This window comes from Coffea arabica, chromosome 4e (assembly GCF_036785885.1).
Source record: "Coffea arabica cultivar ET-39 chromosome 4e, Coffea Arabica ET-39 HiFi, whole genome shotgun sequence".
Lineage (NCBI taxonomy): Eukaryota > Viridiplantae > Streptophyta > Magnoliopsida > Gentianales > Rubiaceae > Coffea > Coffea arabica.
In genome coordinates, this window is record NC_092317.1 from 9,690,605 (window position 1) to 9,711,603 (window position 20,999).

At 37.0% G+C, this 20,999-nt stretch overlaps 2 protein-coding genes across 4 annotated transcripts; one reads left to right on the forward strand and one right to left on the reverse strand.

The window, feature by feature from the left end:
* The first annotated feature begins 916 nt into the window (after positions 1-916).
* Positions 917-7,372, forward strand: LOC113742969 (rhodanese-like domain-containing protein 11, chloroplastic). Of its 3 annotated transcripts, none has more exons than XR_003460943.2 (10): positions 917-1,210; positions 1,317-1,412; positions 2,004-2,111; positions 2,464-2,560; positions 2,818-2,857; positions 2,957-3,024; positions 5,522-5,609; positions 5,691-5,758; positions 6,757-6,829; positions 6,913-7,081. XR_003460943.2 is itself a non-coding variant. In XM_027271003.2 (10 exons), the coding sequence occupies exons 1-10, from the start codon at positions 1,070-1,072 to the stop codon at positions 6,994-6,996; spliced, it is 867 nt and encodes a 288-aa protein (XP_027126804.1). In that variant the 5' UTR covers positions 918-1,069; the 3' UTR covers positions 6,997-7,372. The 3 variants fall into 3 exon arrangements, 2 of the variants coding, with proteins under 2 accessions (XP_027126804.1, XP_027126803.1); XM_027271003.2 differs by having other exon boundaries at positions 918-1,210; positions 5,518-5,609; positions 6,913-7,372; XM_027271002.2 differs by having other exon boundaries at positions 925-1,210; positions 2,957-3,031; positions 6,913-7,372.
* Positions 7,373-8,254: 882 nt separating this feature from the next.
* On the reverse strand, positions 8,255-10,173 carry LOC113741897 (cytochrome P450 71AP13). The gene is made up of 2 exons (XM_027269556.2): positions 9,207-10,173; positions 8,255-9,063 (listed from the first exon to the last, which is right to left on the reverse strand). The coding sequence occupies exons 1-2, from the start codon at positions 10,083-10,085 to the stop codon at positions 8,452-8,454; spliced, it is 1,491 nt and encodes a 496-aa protein (XP_027125357.2). The 5' UTR covers positions 10,086-10,173; the 3' UTR covers positions 8,255-8,451.
* Positions 10,174-20,999: the final 10,826 nt, after the last annotated feature.

Sequence of the window (20,999 nt, forward strand, 5' to 3'; positions counted from 1 at the left end):
GTCAATGAAATTTAATTACTACCAATAATTTGTTTGTAGTGGTTAAGTGTAAATTCTTACTTATATGAGAGTAACGTTATAACAAAAATATTTTAACACTAAAGATCATGCTTCATGCTTTATATATAGATTAGGATAGATATATTATAGAACAAATTACTCTACTACATCAAATTCATCGTGTCTTGGAACTAGGGTTACAAACGAGGTGAGTCGAGTCTAGTTTTGACCTCATCGAGTCAAACTTTGATTTAGTTTTATCAAGTTTGAATTCGAGATCGAACTCAACGAGCTGTCAATTTAAAGTTCGAGCTCGAACTCAACCCAAATTTGAGTCGAACTTGAGCTCGAAAAATAAAAAATAATTATTTTATTTTTTTAAAAAATAAATAAAATAATAATTTTTAATAAATAATAAAATATTAGAAATATATATATATATATATATATATATATATGTAATTTTACTAATAAAATTATATATATATATACTCAAACTTGCGAGTTAACGAATTTAATATTTTTGAGTTCGAACTCGAGTTGAGTTTTGACTCGAGTCGCTCGTGAGCAGTTCAATTCGTTTCCAGCATTACATGGAACAAATTACTCTACTAAATGAATTTCATCATGTCATGTCAAAAAAATAAGTATTGTTGAAAGAATATCATATCAAATAAGTGATTTTAAAGAGTTACTCTTGAAATCAACTATGACAAATGTACATTACATGCTCTATTTAGCTACATGACTCTTTTTTTAAACTTTAGTTACATGACTCTTGTGCGTAGTACCTCAACATAATATTGACATTTGTTAATGACTAAATTGGATTTTGGTCGAACCTTTAAAGACCATTTTGTTCATACTATTTTTTGGAAACATATTTGGAAGCCACACAAATACTATACATAAAGTTTGGGAGTAAAACTGCAATTTTTCTTCTCACAAATTTCCCCAATCTGTCTACACTACACTCCAGAGTACCTCATGTGACTCAAATGGATAACGCCCAGCAAATTTAATCACTGAACAAAGTTATTGAGCTTTATTCTCAACTGCCTCAACAACAATGGGAGCGCTGAGTTTTGGTTTTTCACCTCTGAATGCTGTCACTACCTCCAGCAAACAACAAACTTTGAAGAACTTGGGCACAGCCCATTTCTTCAACTCTACAAATATGCCTTCTTTCAACTTCAGAACCCAGCAAAACGTCCGTTTATGCTCAAACTCTCACTCCCACCTCACCAGAATCAAGTTTTTTTTTTCTGTAATTTTTTTGTAGATGTGAATATATTGATTGTAGTTTTTGTTGGCAGTGCAGGGGTGGCATAAGAATGCAAGTTGTTGAAGAAGAGTATGAGGTGCAGCAAGCAAAAGATATGGCTGCTGCAAAAAAAAGATGGGAGGCCATGGTATTTTACTGCCATAAATTTTATAACGCTTTGATTTAGTATTTTCTTGCAGGTGTTTATGTAATTTCGTTTCTTGGATTTGAATTTTGCTTGGTAATTTTTGCTTAATTTCAGCATTCAAGTAGTTGGTTTGTGTGGATTGCAACTGAATTTTTAATTCTGTACTGGTGTTTGAGAGTCATTGGTTAGTTGAGTGGTTTAAGTATGTTTCTTCCTTAATTTTTAATTTTTAATATTGCCAATCGAACTGAAATATGATAATAAATGGTTCAAAAAATAAGCCATTTTTGAATCTCATCTTTTGACAACTTAGAAACTTATAAGGTGACCCAAAAGTCAAGGACACCTCAAAGGGCTTAAGTGGTTAGAGGTCTGATATCTTAGTCCATGCTATACTCTTTTGACTTCAGGTGTAGAAATTGAGTGCTGATTATAACCAACATGATATGGTTAGTGATCATTTGCATCCTTCAATCATGGAAGTTATTTTTGTGGGCCTTAGCTTTATACTCTAGTATTTAGGCTATGGGTACCTTTTTGTTTCATTCTTCTTAACTTCTACTTATGTGGCATTGACTTGTTTTATCACAGATAAGGGATGGGAAAGTAAAATTTCTCACACCTAGGGAAGCTGGATATGCTATTCAACTCTCAAATAAAGTTCTACTCGATGTCCGTCCATCTACAGAGCGTAAAAAGGTAGCTTTATTTTCCTTTAAATCAAATTTTGTGATTAGATTAGACAGGTACCTCGATTTGGCTCATCTGTCCTGGATACTGAGTCTTCAACAAGTTGCTGTGTCATAGTTATTCTTGAGTATGGTCTTTTAATGATCTAGTTTGAATGTGGTTGATGTGATGATTTGACGACTGTAATTGAATGACATTCCTGGTTACTGATGTGTTAATTAGTAGAGTTGCCCCATTTTTTTTAAGGTAAAAACATTCTATTGATTCTCCTTTTAGGAGGGTATGGGGTACCGGTTAGTATGGGCCTACTTCCATGTCTCATTTCTTATCCAGTTACCTCGATTAAACTGCTGTTTTGAAGGCATGGGTTAAAGGCTCAACATGGATTCCATTATTTGATGTTGAAAACAGTATTGATGCTGTTAATCTTTCCAGGAAGATGACAAATTTCATGATGGGTATGCACTGTCCTATTACATTGCCTCAATATCATATTCAGCTTACACCATTTGCATGTTTCATAAGGTGATACAAATGGTTCAATGATATAATGAAAGATGAGGACAAAAATAGCTATATTGTAACTCAAACAAGATTGTTTGTTCTTGAAATAAAAAAATTTGATGTGTTCAATATTATTAAGGAAAAAAATTCAAGAAATATCTCAAATCTTTAATGTAACTATTGATAAGTGTGAGCATTTTATACCATGTAGGTGGCTGGTGGAGTGGTGTGCCAGCATTAGCGTATGACAAGTAAGCTGCTTAATTGTTCTCGTTCCAAATAAATATCAGTATCCAACAACTCTTTGGTGTATTGTGTTCTGTTCATTCACCATTTCATTTTCTTGACAGCAAATTTTTATCAAAAGTTCAGGAGAAATTTCCGAAAGATAGTGATCTTATAGTGGCCTGTCAGAAAGGTTTGAGGTGAATTTCATTTTTAATTTCTGTTAGTGTAAATCCAGTTTTCAAATGATTGCACATCATCCTCTGATTCATCGTCCACTCAATACACATTAATAGATATGTAGTGTATTCAGTGCCTCTTGTGTCTGTAGTAGACTTGGTAGAATTGCTACATAATCATAGATAGATGAATCTTTAGTATCCCAATGTCCAGAAACACCAAGGCTTTAGGGGTGTGTGTCAGTATCTACTCCTTTTTTTTTCACTGTCAGCTCACATTTGCTCAACTCTGTATATTGCAAGAGAAGAAAAAAGTCAAAATATATGTACCAAATTACAGAAAACTGATAGAGGATGAACTATTACCATTGCACCCTGTCGTGAAAGTCGTGGACCAACTTTGTGCTTCATTAAAAAAATTTTGGAAAAAAAGAGCATAAACAAGGATATTTTAGAGTTGTGTTGAGGGCTGGAAAATTAGTTTAGATTTCTCATTAAACAACTCTATTTATAGAGAGTGCAAGAAACAACTCGACACAAATTTCTCCTAACAAATCCCGACATACGACACAAATATCTCCTAACAAATCTCCACATAATATTTAGAACTCAATCAAACTTGAACTAGTCAAACACAATAAATGTGGAACTATTCTAACAATTAGACTTATTCAACAATTACTTTCTTTTATTCCATTGCTAAAAAATTTGCAGAGAAGTTGCATATCTTAACAAAATAATTTACCTGCTGTCTTTTCTGATCAAAACATTTGGTCAAAATATTTGTCTAAATAGCTGATTCATAGTTCTTATTCTTTCTTAGTAATTAAGTTCTAATTAGTATGCATATATTGTAGATACCATGAGCTTTTACAGTCAGCTCACAATTGCTCAATTCTCTTCATTTTTCACTGAAAGAAGTTAGAAATATATTTATCCAGTGCAGAAAACTCATAGGGGATGAGCTATTACTGTAATGTGCGTGGTCTAGATTTTTTTCTCCGAGGAAGCTTACCCAACTGTTGGAAAAATCTGTCAAACCAGAATGACTGGGTTCCAGAATTGGAGGCTGGGAGCTAATATTGAAAATTGGATGTGTGGTGGTGAATGTAAGGGACTATCTCATCTATACCCCCATCTGCTATCACCCTTTCGTGAACAACGATTACATAGTAGGACATGAGTTTAAAGGGAATAAGGTGCTAGAAATACGTATTCTGGATGGGGCTTCCACTTGGTTTTAAGTGACCAAAAGATGAAGTTTTATGAATTTGGCAAGTTGCAGCCCAATTTTGAATTTTGAGTTGTGGTGGTGAATGTGAAGCGTGGGTCAGTCTGACTTCTCCCTTGATATACTATCACCTCTTGAAGAAAGACATTTAGATTGTATAAATTTAAAGGCAGCGAGGTGTTAGAAACATGTCATTATGGAACAATAAATATTTAATTTTATATGACTGATAGTTGGAGTTCCATGCAAATCTCTGAGAGGGTGAAAGTAGAAGCACATGCTAGAGGTTCTTGTACAGCATAATGTCAAATGATCATTAGGACCGTAACCTCTATCAATGTTGCAAAAATGAAAATTTTGTAATTTTAATGTTGTAGGGAAACTATGCATAAATAAATTAAGGTCCTCACAAAATAGGTATAACTAATGTAGATTTACAATATTAAGCTACAAAAAGTTGGTATCTTGAGACTTAAAGTACAACAGAAGCGTGGACAAAAAAATAGCGTATACCAACATAGTATAAAATGGCACATTGGAAAGACATCCAAATTGGGCATTTATGAGCATCCAAGTTCTATTGGAACTGTTAGAGAAAATGAGAGATTTACTTTAGATCTTTTTGTATTCATCAAAACTGAGTGTAATACCTAAGTACAATACTTTCAGTGATCTTCAAAAAACCCTTTTTGAAGTGTGTATAAATTTGTCTGAGGGGATCTTGGTTTGTATTTTTACAGTATTTGTGTGTTTTGATCTTGTAGAAATTTAAATGCATTTGCATATTCTGTCCAGTGTGTGTTGCATGGTAGACTATACTGTTCTAGAAGAGAGTCCAATTTTCAAGAGAGGGGAGTGAGGTAATTTTACACTTTAGAGAAAAGGTACACATACTTTTTTTCTGGTGTGCATTGCGGCCAAAACTATTGATTTTCACTTAGGACCAAAATTTTTAACTTCTATGGGAAGTTTGTTCATGATGTGGGATTACAAAGTGATTATTAACAAACAAGATAGTATATAAGTAGAGGTCAATGGTTAACATTTTGGGTTTCTGCAATACTTTATATGCCATTATGGAATATTATGAATAAAATGAGTCCATATTAATCAAACAAGTCAGTGTATTATATGCCTGTTGGTTCCATTTTACTGCTTTTTGGCCTTTGGTCAAATTTTCTTTTTTGGGTACTAACTGATATGATGATTGAAGATAAGTTATGTTTAGGCATTGGGGAAATAACACAAGTTATGTTTTTAATACTTTATGCATCAGACAGATCCCTTGCGGCTTGTGAACTTCTATACAATGCTGGGTACAGAAACCTTTTCTGGGTTCAAGAAGGTTTGGAGGCTGCAGAAGAGGAGGTATTTGGTCAATAGAAGATAACTCCACTTTCCTTGCCATAATTCTTATTTCAATGACTCGTGCTTGTCTTTTCTTGACAGGATCTTGACAGAGAAGGTCCTCAACCATTTAAACTTGCTGGAATTGGTGGAGTGTCAGAGTTCTTAGGGTAACAATCTAGGATTCTTTGTTCTTTCAGACCTGTTTAATTTAAGAGTTACCATCTGCATATCTTTAGTTCCAAATATGAAACCTTGCTAGTTGCTATGATTTGATCAAGGGAGTTGAATAGGCATAGGAGATGCAATTTTCTAGGTAGTTGCACTATATTTAAAATCATATTTCAGCCTTTTAAGTGAACAAATTCGTTCATGGTACCATGCCTGAATTTCACTAGTTTGATTCATAAAGTTGCATGGTCCAAAATGACAATTTGCAAAATGCTCATATATAAGTTTAGAATTCATGTACAGTTGGGTCTACTACTAATGGATAGTTGCTCTGTTTGTGTAAATGTGTTGTGTTTGTACCACTATATGATAAATAATGAAACCAAGGAAAAGGCCAAAGAGCTATTGAAGTCCCTTATGTTCTCAAACTATACATCCAACCAATCCTCTTTTTTCCTTGTCGTATTAATGCCATCTTGATCTTAGACTTTCAGCTAACAACTCCTTGGTAGTTTTGCAGCACATTGGTCTCGTTGTTGAATAATTATAGCAACATATTAGACTCAAGCAGTTTTCTAGTCTTTTGTTAGTCCTTATGGAATGGGCTTGAAGAAATTGCAAGATGAAACAATGCCCTAATGCTCAACAAAAGATGATCAAAGTCCTGGAAAAAAGCTTCCTTTTTCATGAACATTTGCTTTAAACAGATGAATATGGAACATGGCTACTTCACGAATTAAGAATGCAATTAGTGTCCTTTATTACCACTTAGGCACCCACTATGAAATGGTTTTGTTTTCTACGTGAAAACAAATCACAGATGTGCCTTCATGACCTGGGAGACCAATGTTATTAGACCCAACCTCCCATGTATTACATTTCATACCTTCACTGCATAGTTTTCATGACATATCCAGTTGAAGCACAACTTCCTCAGCTAGAAGTTCTTGCTTGAGTTTTGGGCAATCACTGATGCTGTTTCCTTGTTTAACCTCAGTTGGACTGACCAGCAACGAGCTGCAGCTGCGAAGGAAGGCTGGGGTTACAGATTAGTTTTTACTGGTCGTTTGGTATTTATGCATCCCTGGTCTTCTTTTGAATGATTTGTGTTGTGGTTCATTTGAAATTTAGTAACAAGACTACATGGTTGCAGCTTGGCGTCATTCTTGCTGCTGATGCCTTGTTTTTTGGAGCACAGCAAGTAGGCCGTTATATTCAAGATTTAAGGGCACATTAAGTGCTTTCAGACATAGAAGGTAGTTCTGGCCCAAGTATCCAAGAAATGACCTATCCTCTCTCCATTTTGCCTTATTTAGTCCAAAGACATGCCAGACTTCATCCAAGAAACCTGTAAATGGTGCGTGATGCCATTGTTGTATACCTTTTCTTGGTCTTTTGGCCTGTAGCTCAAGTGATGGTCATTGCTTTACCGCTGCAACATATCTTGGTGAGACCTTTTGTGTTCGTGTGACAGCATGACATTAGTTAATCGCCTCATCAAATTTTGTTGTAAGGATTACTTGCTTTCAAAGGTATTCAATGTTGGTGAAATATTTGATTGCTTCGAATCATTTTTTCATAAGTTAATGATTCAGAACTCATTCCTTGGACTAGAGTTTGCCAGCCAAGATTGTTCATATTTCTCCCACAATTTGTAGATGGAACTATTGACAAAGTTTTCCCTTTTGAATTCCATTTCTTGTGGTTCGAGCTTTGATGTTTAACCTGTGGAACTCTCTACTGAGCTTTGAAAGAGTTTGTAGCCGTTGTTTCAGAAAGAAAGCATAAGAATCTTGGATAAACTTTGATGCACGAATCCATGATAAATAAAATCCGAGAAAGATATAACAAAAATCAATGATGGATACAAGGATTTCATCACTAGGCCATTATAATGTCATACACAAGTTCTTTTAACCTTCTGAATAGGGGTGTCAATTGGCTGATTGGTGCTGTAAGTTAGCCAAAAGCATTAAGACAATAAGCTGGCAACTTACCGCGACGAAGCTGAATGATAATGCTTGACAATATTTGGAGCTCCTACATTGATCACAATGGAAAAGTGTGTGACTATCACTCCTGCCAACTGCCAAAGCAAAAACTGTCTCGTTTTCTCCAAAAAAAAAAAAAACTTCTTGCAGGAATCAGGAAATATTGAGTTATTCTTTAGCTCTATGATCATGGAAACTTGCCAAATCATTGCAGTTTCTGAAATTTCTAAAATCAGATAACTGATCAATGCATTTAATCCTCAACCAAGATAAAGGCCACCAAGCTAAGACAGTTTTCATCCAGGTGGTAGGACATCAGTTTAATTGTTTTGGGTTCGCTGCCTGTTGCTTTTACAAGATTCTTGGGGCTTTGCCATGCTTTGACTTCTAGTTAAAACTGCAACGGTTGAACTTTTTTCTGTCCTGTACTTCTAGTCATTTGTCTAAAAAATTTTCTGCAGACATGTCTACACTCAAGTTGTTTATGTTGGAATATGCAAAAAATGATCAACAGCGATGCTTTGTGCATTCCACTTCAATAAATGTCCACATTAATTATGAAAACTATTAGTTGTGCCATTGATCCTGCACATACAACCTCATCTCATGAATTACAGAAAACTAAGTATTTATTCTATAGAAATTGAGAGCTGGCTATTGTTCTTCTCTAATTGGTTTCTCTGTAGAGTTAAATTGAGACCTTAAGAAAATTGTGGTTTGGCAACAACCATCAGAGGTGATATCCTGTGCATTGTGATACCAAAAACTTCTTTCATGTCCAGGTCTTTTGCTTCAACTCCTGGAGGAAGCTCCCAGTCAAAGCTGTGCAGAAGTTGAGCTAAAGCAAGCTCAACAGTTGGTGTACTAAATGTAATAGCAGGACAGCTTCGTCTACCAGCACCAAAAGGTATGAGCTCAAAATCTTGGCCCTTGTAATCAATGTGGCAATTCATGAACCTCTCTGGTTCAAATTTATATGGATTTTCCCATGATTCAGGGTCCCTTCCGATAGCCCAAGCATTGATGAAGAACCTTGTTTTAGCAGGAATATTGTAGCCATCAATTGTCACATCTTCCATTGATTCTCTTGGGACTAACACTGGAGCCGGAGGATGTAGTCGAAATGTTTCCTTCACAACAGCTTTCATGTAGTGTAACTGAGGCAGGTCATTCTCAGATATCGATCTTTTTTCACCCACAATACTTCTCACCTCAGCCTGTGCTCTTCGCAATACGTTGGGATTCACCATGAGTTCTGTCATTGCCCATTCCAAGGTGATGAAATTTGTATCAGTACCTGCTGCAAACATGTCCTGCAACAAATGTAAGAAAAGCAATCAGAGAAATCCCTTTTGCAAAAACTGAAGCTGGAAAAATGACAGTTTCAGCATCAGACTCATTGAACCAAGAAAGATTGAGTTGAAAGACAAATAATTAATAAGAAGTTTGCTCCAACCAGTGTAATTGCTTTGATATTATCCGTGGTGAGAGGAGTTTCAAGATCCTGCTTTCGCTGCATTTCAAGTAAAACATCCACGAGGTCCTTGCGGTCTTTCTTGTTCTCAAGATTTCGATGTTCCTCTAGAATCTCATCGAAAAACTGGTCAAAGCGTCTGAAAGTGTCAATGAGTCTGGATTCCATCCCAGTCAATTTGTGCATAAATTCCATGGAAGGGAAGAAATCTCCAATGGTGAATCCTCCAAGAAGAATTTGATACTCTTCAAGCAGCTTTTGGAAGTTATGCCTAACATTATCCCCTCCTTGTGAGAAGTCCTTCCCAAATGTAACGCGACAGAGGAGATTATTTGCATACAGGCTAAGCATATTGGTTAAGTTTGTAGTACCTGGGCATGATTCTGTGATTCGCTGAACTAGATGAGCAACTTCTTCTTCCCTAATAAAGCTAAAGGACTGAACTCGCTTGGCGCTTAACAGTTCAAGGATGCAAATCTTGCGTATGTTTCGCCAGTAGGCACCATATGGAGAGAACACAATATCCGTGCAGTTGTAGAAAAGGTGTTTGGCTGAAAATATTTGTGGCCTGCTTGCTAGCGCAAGATCATTGGTCTTCATAGCTTCCTTTGCTAATCTAGCTGATGAAATCACAACTGTTGGCACCTGACCAAGCTGCAAGAACATGATCGGACCATACTTCTTGGCTAAGTTGTGAAGTGACTCCTGAGGCATGTTACCTAGTAGATGAAGGTTGCCAATAATGGGAAGTTTTGGAGGGCATGGTGGAAGTTTTTCATTTCTGTTATCTTTGTGCTTCAAGAGCAATTTTAGCAGCAAAGCCAGGAATAATGATGAAAAGATTAGCAAGGGGAGAGCCATTGAAGTTCTTTCTTTTCCAGTTTGAGCTGCTGAGTAAGAGATCAACTTCACGGTGGGCAGTACATGTAGTATGGACACTGGCTGGTCCAGCTGCGTTTTATCTGATTATGTTTGGTTGGTGTAATTCTCCAAATATCGCACAACCATCCAACTAGGGTTGGTGTGTGTAAACTTTCGAATTAATTAAAATACATATGAATTTTTTCAAAATTCTTAAAATTTTAAATGAAAAAAATATTAATGTCTAGAACTTAGAGGAGGTGGTGGCCCTCCCCGCCCGTCCTCCCTCCTTCCTTCCCCCTCCAAGTTCCGTCCCTGCATATAATTTTGGTATAATTATGAATATTGTATTTGAACGCTAGTTCAATAGAAAATACATCAAAATTAACCAAATCATTATTATACTAAAAGCGAGAGTTGGAGTTGCTACAGTGAAAATGGACCGGTTATCCGGTAATTATGAGCAACTTCGGTGGCTTTTGGTGCTTGATCAACTTTGGTGGCTTTTGTATTTGTGCTTTAAAGTTTAGAGGTGTATTTGTATCTTCATTGTATAATTGTAGTTGCTTCAGCTCCCCCGGTGAGTGGGCGGTGGGTGGTGTCCGAAGCGGTTTGTGGGAGCCGCACAAAGCTCTCTTGCCCATGTAATCTTGAGAGAAAGCCATCTGAAAAACAACATATTGGATGTGTTTCTTTCTCCAATTGAAGACCTGGATTTGGCGGTCTTGCAAGGTGAAGTCTTCACACTCTCACCTAACTGATCTTGTGAGCAAGCCATCTCAAAAGCAATTTCTTCTTCCAATTAAAAGCTTCGGGTTCCATAATTTTGCGAGATGAACTCTTTGCTTTATTTCTGCCTTTTAGCCGTTTTTTCCTTATAATGAGAGCCCTAATGAGTCAGAATGTTCGTTCAAATCATTGCAATGGTTCACTGAAGGGTGTTAAAAATTTTAGAAATATTTTATAGGTTTCAACTGTTGTGAAATGGGAGCCATTGTTAGACTTGCTATGGCCATCTTGCTGCATGATTATGGTTTTTCTGGTGATCAGTTTTTATGTTTTGTCCCACTGAAAGAATTTGCAGAACAATTGAGTGCATATGATATATATACAGTGATTTGTCGAATGCATTGATTACGCATTTTAAGCATGGTTTTAGCCTCAATAAAAGGCCCATCTGTCCTTCAAATTTCTTTCATTTAATATGAATGTGTATCGTCTTTGTTGGGTATATTTAGTTAGACCAAGTGATGTCATCCTGTATTTTACAAAATTATATCTGTCAGCTGTACTTGTTTAACCTCGCACAAGTTAATCACTTCTACGGCATGGTGAAAGTAGAGATTGAAGGTAAAACGACAAGAGATCCCATCCAATTAATGATCTTTTTCTTGGTTGATTGTAATTGTTGATTATTCATTTTTTATCTGCTCTAAATTAAAGGTAAGCATATCTCCGGTGCTAGCATCACTTATATGCACAAATTCATAATACTCGCATGTAGGATCAAGTTTGCTTTTATGCAATTATGTCTTGATGTCTTGTCTTGTTGAATTAAAATTACTGGCTACTCTCTAAGGCCATTAATTTCAGAGTAAGATTATTATGGAATTTACTGGCTTGCCCAAATTGGACCATGTAACAACCTATTACAGTTAGTTTATCTTTATCGTTCTAGCAAAAAAAATCTCGTTGCATTGACTGTTAGATCGTTGATAATTTATTGCAGCTATGAAATACTAATATATCGACACTAATATATCGTATCGATATCTCACGTTAAGTCAATTAGTAGTCCAAGTCCAATAGGTACAAAAATCTCTTCAGCTTCATAAATAAATTGAGTAAATGAATAACGACAATAACCAATTTACCTAAAATCAAATTCCCTATAGTTACTAGCACCCATAATGTATTTAATATATAACCTTTTTATATTAATTCGCTTGCCTTCATTTGATCTTGTTTAACACAGACCCAGGGCATCTTCACGCATCACGTGAGGCTGAAAAAAACTAGTCTTATAATAAAAATTATACAAACTGAATAGAATCACTAGAGTTGGAGAAAACTCAACTAAACTTGCCCAGTTCCTGTTTCATTTCAACTTAGATACTTTCCTCAAATGGGGATTCTTCGGCACTAAGGCCAGAAAAAGGGATACGGGGCACAAACGGTTGCAGGTGCAACCGTTTGTGAAGGTTGTCCTCATTTTGCACTGCGCGTAACATTGGTTAAACACGATGTAACTTTTTTTTCACAGGATGTATTTTCAGAAAAGATAGTGATGGGCCCCACACTTGCGCGCGGAAATCGAGTTACATGGTGTAATCTCAGCCGCACAAAATTTTGAGGGCAAATCTTGACCCTTAACCGTGCAGGGACGGTCATACTGATGACCGTCCCTGCCCCAAATCCCAGAAAAAGAGTTCTTATACTTTCCACGTTTCATGTGATGTGCTATATTCAAAAAAATTCCTATCTTATTTCGTCTCGATGATATCATCCTTGGAAATCCATGCATCTGTGAAGTATATCTTCCATAATCACTAGTGAAGACTTTTGCCTGACATATTTGCCTCTGAAGACTTCGTGTGAAGTATTATATCTTCCATAATCTTCATTTTATATTGTATGGTACTGTGAAGGGATAGAATATTACTTCTTCCTGGAGTTCTCCAACCTCCCTATTCATCACTAGTGAAGAAACAGGATTCAAATTTGTACATATTCTTACAATATCTCACAGTCATCTGTTTCCAAAACTTGTCGCCAAGCGGGAAGCTTCTGCCTTTTTTTTCCACAAGAAAATGGAATTCTTTGCATGGGTCGAGAAAAAGCCATATTGATGGCCACAAATCAAGCAGTATCTTTTGTCCTTTTTTTTTTTTAATATTATATTTTTTGAGGGTAAAAATCATAAAGTATCTTTTCCCTTCTGCTGTGCTTAATGTGATTTGGGAAGACTCAAAGGTATGGATAGGTAGAAGATACGAAGAAAGTGCCTTACAACTAATAAGTTTGGGGGGAAATAGGAAATTAGATAGTTACACAAAATTCAGTGCATTTCACCCTTTCAGCTTGCATCAATTTCCACGAGACAATAGAAGATTATTTGTGTCACTGTTTTTCTCTTTCATTATTTATGTAATTTACCAGTATCCTGCATTTTATTTTATTTTAGTTTTATAGAAAATGGTCATATAGCAAATGAGGAGAGGTCCTTTCCTTCAGGGTAATTCACAAATTTTCTCATACTACTAAAATTGTTCCTCCCTTTGTCATAATATTTTCCTTTGTTGGTATGGGTGTAAAAACTTATTCTAATGAATTTGAGATTGAAAATTTCATTTTCTTTCAGAACATCTTAGGGTATGTAACAATGCTTTTTGGTTTAAATAGACAGGTCTAGCTTCATCAGGTCGTTATTTCTCATAAAAAAAAAATTGTCATTACTCATTTTAACTTGATATACTTTGTTATCTTCCAAACGGAGTGTTTATTTTCCCTTCTCTAAGTCACTGAGAATTCATTGATATTTAAGCTGTTCTCCAATATCTTTCTATTCATGCAACAGATCCATCTATAATGATTTATCATTTAAGTTTCACAGAATATTTAGATGGTGTTTGGTGAGAACAAGTCAAAATCATGATAAACGATATTTTAGTGATTATTCAGAGCATAGTTATAAAATCTAGCCCGATCCAACGGTGGAACCGATTAATTCGGTGAACCTGTCATAGGATCGAATTGAGTTGCTAATTAAACTAATTAAGCAACAAACTTGTTGATCAGTCTTATAAGAGAAAAAACTCAAACCTTATAAGAGAATTGTGAATCTAAATAAAATATTCCTAGCTCGCACTTGGTATCGAATCCAAAAATTCCAAATCCCTGCCCATCCGTATAAAAATAGTACGGAAGAGAATGTGTACATAGTGAGCCATACAAAAGTATATTTTGACAAAACTTTGTGTTGTCTTCTTTCGGCAGCTGGTAGGACTATATAGTTATATTAGAAGCTCATGTAGTTTCATGGCTAAATATTTTCCAATACGAATCTGCTGGACCAAACACCGAAAGGGGATTTTTCCAATGACAAATTTTGAAGTGCAGAAAAAGGTGTTCTTGGTACTTTGCACTGTCGAGTGGTGCAGAAAAGTGAAGGAATGGGTGATTAAAAGAGTAAAAATGATACTCTTTAAAAATTAAAAACCACTAACTTAAACATCAGAGTTTCCCTCTATCACAGGTTACACCCGAGCAAGACAGTCTACATTTCACCTCAAGACGTTGAGCCAATTTTTGGCATCAATAGATTCAGAAAAAAAAGATAAATAAATAAAAGAATACGTGGGTACCCAAAAAAGTGACTAGACCCAGTATATTTTCTCCTCTGGACCCCCCCCCCCCCAAAAAAAGGCCACTTCCTTTTGTTTATTACTAAAAAAAAATCGCAAAAATGTTGATCTGATAGGGAAATGGTATAGAACCAAGGCAATTATTATTATTTTTTTAAACTGTTGGGTTGTCGAGTTGACGGCAGCCAACTAGGAATTTTCCTTAAAGGCTGCCGGACTGTCAACCCAACAACTTGTTTGGAATTTTTTTTTTCAATTAACCTTTCCAACAGGCTACTAGCCCCCAAAGGTATAATTAGTTGGCTTTCAATACCAAATGGTCAAAACTAGAAATTTTTATGGGATAATTTCAAAAACTTCCCTTGAGGTTTTTGATAGTTTCTCTTAGCATTCTCAAATTTTAAACAATTTTACTTGGTTCCCCTGCTTTAAACTTTTTGTAATATTTAAAATCCATTTCAAAATATAATATTAAAAATCTCATTTTGGGAGAGATAATACAATTTCATTTCAAATTTGATACACCAAATCTATTGCTTAAATTTTATAAATTGATCGATATAGTTCTTTAATGAAAATTTAATATTTGACAACAGGATAAAAAAAAAACTCTTCAACAATTTTTGTGTCATTGGTTCAGACAAAAAAGTTAAATTACTTAAAATTATGAATGATTTACGGTACTCTTAAAAATATTATTTATTCTGATGTGTTTTTTTTACATGCCAACAAAAAATATTTAAAACTTTATTGAAGTTTTTGCAAGTTACAAAGATAATATTTTCTTTATTGTAAAGTGTCTTGAGTTAACTTATAAATCAATTACATATTTTTTAATTAAAATTTTTTTTTGTCTAAATTGATGGTTTGACAACTAAAAAATACAACATGTTAAAATTTATATATAAACTTGTTTTCATTTTTTTAAAGTTAGTCCAAGACGGTATTCTCATGGTTATAAATTATTGCAAGTTATTTTTAAGAGTACGGTAAATCATTCATAATTTTAAGTAATTTAACTTTTTTGTCCAAACCAATGACACAAAATTTGTTAAGAGCTTGTTTTGATCTTGTTATCAAATGTTAAATTTTCATTAAAGAACTATATCGATCAATTTATAAAATTTAAGCAATAAATTTGGTGTATTATGATAATTAAGAAATCACAAGAAAAATAAAATTGTATTCTATCTCCTAAAATGAGATTTTTAATATTATATTTTGAAATGGATTTTAAATATTATGAAAAGTTTAAAGTAGGGAACCAAGTGAGATTTTTTTAAAATTTCAGGATGCTAAGTGAAACTATCAGAAACCTCAAGGTTTTTGAAATTATCCCATAAAAATTTGTGGCTTTGACCATTTGTTATTGAAAGCCAGCAAATTGTGCGTTTGGGGCCAGTATGTCAGGCACAGGGACTTAATTGCAATTGGATCGAAAGTTTGGAGGGCATTAGTGTAATTTCTCATATGGAGCCAAATTTGTTAAAAGTTAGTTATAACTGATTTTGCTGAAAGAATAGTTAGCTGCACAGAAATTCTTGCCAATAAGATTCTGTCTGATCATTGAAGGTGTATAAATCCAGGCAATGTAATAGATTTGCAGACAAGAAGATTAATCACATTTATTTCCCCCAAATTCTCTGTCTCTCTCTTCCAATTTCTCTCTCTTCCTTCTCCCTCTCTTTCCCTCCCATTTCTCTTCTTCTACATTCAAACCTTTCCACGCCTGCTGGTCTCAATCCTTCTACTATCACATTGCCAAGGGCTTGACAAATTAGTATCAGAGCTGACCGATCCTTGGCCAGCTACTGAAATCCAAATGACAGAAAGCACTCGATTCAAGGTTTTGGAGGATCATCTCAAGAAGCAAGAACAGAAGCTGCAGGAAGTCATGAAGGACGTCAGAAGTATACAGCAGCAGGTAAAAGAAGAGATGACAGGTAGAGATCAACGTATGGATTGGATCGAGATTGGAATGGAACAGAAATTCGAAGCACTCAGCTCGATGATGAAGACATTGTTGATCAAGGAGAAGAGTACAGGTGATAAGGCTAAGATGGGGAAAGATCGAACACCATTGCTGCCAACACCACCTAGTCACCAGAGGTTGGATTTAGGAGCAGGAACTGAGGCGAAGGACTTTGAATTCTTAGGTAAGATTTCTGGCCATTCCTTTCCTAAACTTGAATTGCACCAGTTCGGGGGAGAGAATCCACGTGAGTGGATCAGGAAATGCAACAAATACTTCATGTTGCATAGCATCCAGGAGAACCATAAGCTACTGGTGGTAGAGATATTTTTGGAAGGGAAGGCTGATATGTGGTTTCAGGGGGTCAAATTGGAGAAACCACGACTAACATGGAGAAAATTTGAGGAATTGCTTTGCCAGAGGTTCAAGGGGACCTGTTGTAGGGACATTGTGGAGGAATTCAACAAATTACAGCAAACCAACACAGTCGAGGCCTATCAGGAGAAGTTTGAGGAATTGAAGACACTGATGTTGATTCAAAATCCCAACCTGAGTGAAGAATATTTCATTTCCAGCTTTACAAGTGGCCTCAAGGAGGAAATTAAGCCTATGGTACGAATGCTCAAGCCAAACACCCTTTCAGGAGTCATAGAGATAGCTCATTTGCAGGAACAGGCTATTAAGCTGCAAGGAAGGACAGTAAAGGAAGGTAACAAAGTGGTGGCTGAACCAAGGTTTGGAATATACAGACATCCTACAGCTATGAACGGGGGAGTCAGCACCTACAAATTGCCTCAAAACAACACACCAAAACCAGAAACTAAGAAGCCTGAGTTTAAGAGGCTATCCCCCCAGGAAGTGCAGTATAGGAGGAATAATGGCTTGTGTTTTAAATGTGGGGAAAAGTTTGGGGTTGGACACCAGTGTAGAATGAAACACTTAAACTTCATGTTATACGAAGAGGAGGAGGATACAGAATTCCAAGATGCAGTGGGGGAGCAGGATGAATTAACTGGCAATCCGGGGGAATCAGTAGAGGTATCCCTCGATGCACTCTCAGATTCCCTCAGGAGGAACACAATCCTGTTGCAAGGACAACTAGCAGGGAAAAATGTAAAAATTCTGGTGGACACAGGGAGTAGTGATAGTTATATCCATCACAGACTTGTGTCTGCACTGAGAATTCCATTTGAGCATGTGAAGCCATTCACAGTCACCATGGGTGATGGGAGTTTGGTGACCAGTGGAGCTCAATGTTCACAAGTTCTTTGGAATGTTCAAAATTACAAGTTCAGTTTTAACCTCAGAATTATGGAATTAGGGAACTGGGATCTCATTTTAGGAGTGGATTGGATGTGTAACTATAGCCCTATCACTTTTGATTTTCACCAACTTAAAATATCCATGTTCCACCAAGGGGATATTGTCACCTTACATGGAGCAGTGAATGATGCAACAATGGAGCTGGTTAGGAGGAAGGACCTCAAAGGCTTCTTGCAAGCCAAAAGGAGGAGTTGTGCTACTTCAGCACAGCTTGGCAAGGTGACTACAGAGGCAGTACCAGAGACAATTGCAGCACTGTTGGATCAATTTCCAGAGGTCTTCCAAGAGCATACTCAATTACCACCAAACAGGAGTCTGGGTCATCAGATTCCCTTAAAACCTGGAGCACAGGCGTTCAAAATGAAGCCATACAGATACCCTCACTCACAGAAGACAAAAATAGAGAGGCAAATAGCTGAAATGCTGAGTTCTGGAATCGTTAAGCAGAGCAACAGCCCTTATGCCTCCCCAGTGTTGCTAGTCAAGAAGAAGGATAATACTTGGCGTTTCTGTGTGGATTATAGACACCTAAATGACCTGACCATCAAGGACAGATACCCTATACCCAACATTGAGGAACTCCTAGATGAATTGCATGGAGCCAGATTCTTTTCAAAAATTGATCTGAGGTCTGGATGCCATCAAATCAGGGTGAAATTAGAGGACACACACAAGACTGCTTTTCAGACTCACCAAGGTCATTATGAGTTCTTGGTAATGCCATTCGGATTAACAAATGCCCCTGCAACATTCCAAGCCTTGATGAACCAGGTGTTTGAGCCTTTTCTGAGGAAGTTTGTTTTGGTGTTCTTTGATGACATACTGATCTACAGCACCCGTTTGGAACTCCATTATCAACACTTACAGCAGGTGCTGGAAGTGCTCCAAAATCACCAACTGCATACCAAGTTTTCTAAGTGTTTTTTTGCTCAGCAGGAGGTGGAATATCTAGGACATGTAGTCTCCAACAAGGGGGTACGGATGGACATGAATAAGGTGGAATGTATCCTGTCCTGGCCATCTCCTAAGACTGTGAAAGAGCTTAGAGGCTTCTTGGGGCTTATAGGGTATTACAGACGTTTCATTAAAGGGTATGGAGCAATTAGTAGACCACTGGCCAATTTACTTAAGAAAGATGCTTATAGTTGGAATGTAGAGGCACATGAGGCCTTTGATCTGCTTAAAACAGCCATCAGTAGTGCACCAGTGCTGAGACTTCCTAACTTTGACATTCCTTTCGTAGTGGAAACTGATGCCTGTGGACAAGGTATGGGGGCTGTACTTTTGCAGGAAGGACATCCTATAGCATTTGTCAGTAAAGCATTCTCCCTCAAGAATATGGGACTGTCTGTGTATGAGAAGGAATTAATGGCCTTGGTCTTTGCAGTCACTAAGTGGAAACATTACTTGATTGGCAACCACTTCATTATCAGGACAGATCACAAGTTACTGAAATTTTTATTAGAGCAAAGATTAACCACTACAGCACAATAAAAGTGGCTAACCAAGCTGTTGAGATTGGATTATGAAATCCAGTATAAAAAAGGTTCAGAGAACACAGTTGCTGATGTGTTGTCTAGGAGAGTTGCTCCTGAGCAACAACAGCTCCTGGCATTAACCACAGTTCAACCTGTATGGATGCAAGAATTACAGGACAGTTACTTTGGGGATCAACATAGCCAGGACCTGTTGAGTCAACTGATACTTAACCCTGAACCACAGGATTCTGACTTCAGGCTCAACCAAGGGGTACTCAGGTATAAAGGGAGACTGTACGTGGGGAATAGTCAGGGGATTAAACAGAAGATCATCAAAACCATGCATGAGTCTCCTATTGGGGGCCATTCTGGCCAAATGGCCTGTGCTCAGAGGGTGCAAAGCTTGTTCTATTGGCCATGCATGACGACAGATATTATTCAGTTTATGCAAGGATGTGAGGTTTGTCAAAGGAACAAAAGTGAACATGTACCATATCCAGGACTGTTACAGCCTCTCTCTATACCAACTCAAGCTTGGTCTCACATCACCATGGATTTCATAGAGAAACTACCTTGTTCTAGGGGGTTTGATACAATTCTGGTGATCATAGACAGACTCACTAAATTTGGTCATTTTATGGCTCTCTCACACCCATTTTCAGCAACACAGGTAGCTCAGCTCTTCTTGGACCACATCTATAGGCTGCATGGTATGCCTGAATCTATCATAACAGACAGAGACAGAATTTTTACTAGCAAGTTTTGGCAAGAATTGTTCAGGTTGACTGGAACTGAGCTGCATTATAGTTCTTCCTACCACCCTGAAACTGATGGCCAGAGTGAGAGGCTTAACCAATGCTTAGAGACTTATCTGTGATGCATGACGTGCGAGGCTCCAACTCAGTGGAGTCAGTGGTTAAGCTTAGCAGAACTATGGCACAACACCTCTTATCACACTAGCCTAGGAGCTACACCCTTCGAGACTCTCTATGGCTATAAACCACTGTCCTTACCTATAGGACTTTACCAGGACACTGTGGCACCAGCAGCCAGCACTATGCTACAAACCAGAGGTCAAATGCTGCAAAGAATCAAGGAGCATCTGTACCAAGCACAGAATAGGATGAAGGTGTTTGCTGATAAACACAGGACAGAGAGACAATTTGAAGTGGGGGATTGGGTCTTCCTTAAGTTGCAGCCATACCGTCAACAATCTATAGCAATCAGAAAGTGTTTGAAATTGGCTGCCAAATTTTATGGGCCTTTTCAGATCATAGAGAAGGTTGGTGCTGTGGCTTACAAACTCCAGCTGCCTGCAGGAGCCAAGATTCACCCAGTATTCCATGTTTCACTCCTTAAACCAAAACTGGGGCCACATCAACCTACTAATCCTACGCTTCCAGAGCTTGACCACCAAGATCAGTGCCTTTTGCAACCTGCTGCCATTTTACAAAGAAGGGTCATCCTACGCAATACTGCTCCTGTCATACAATACCTTATCAAGTGGCATCAATTGGGTGAAGAGGAGGCATCGTGGGAGGATCAATCATTTTTTAATAGCCAATTTCCGAACTTCCAGCCTTGAGGACAAGGCTGCTTTCAGAGAGGAAGTATTGTCAGGCATAGGGACTTAATTGCAATTGGATCGAAAGTTTGGAGGGCATTAGTGTAATTTCTCATATGGAGCCAAATTTGTTAAAAGTTAGTTATAACTGATTTTGCTGAAAGAATAGTTAGCTGCACGGAAATTCTTGCCAATAAGATTCTGTCTGATCAT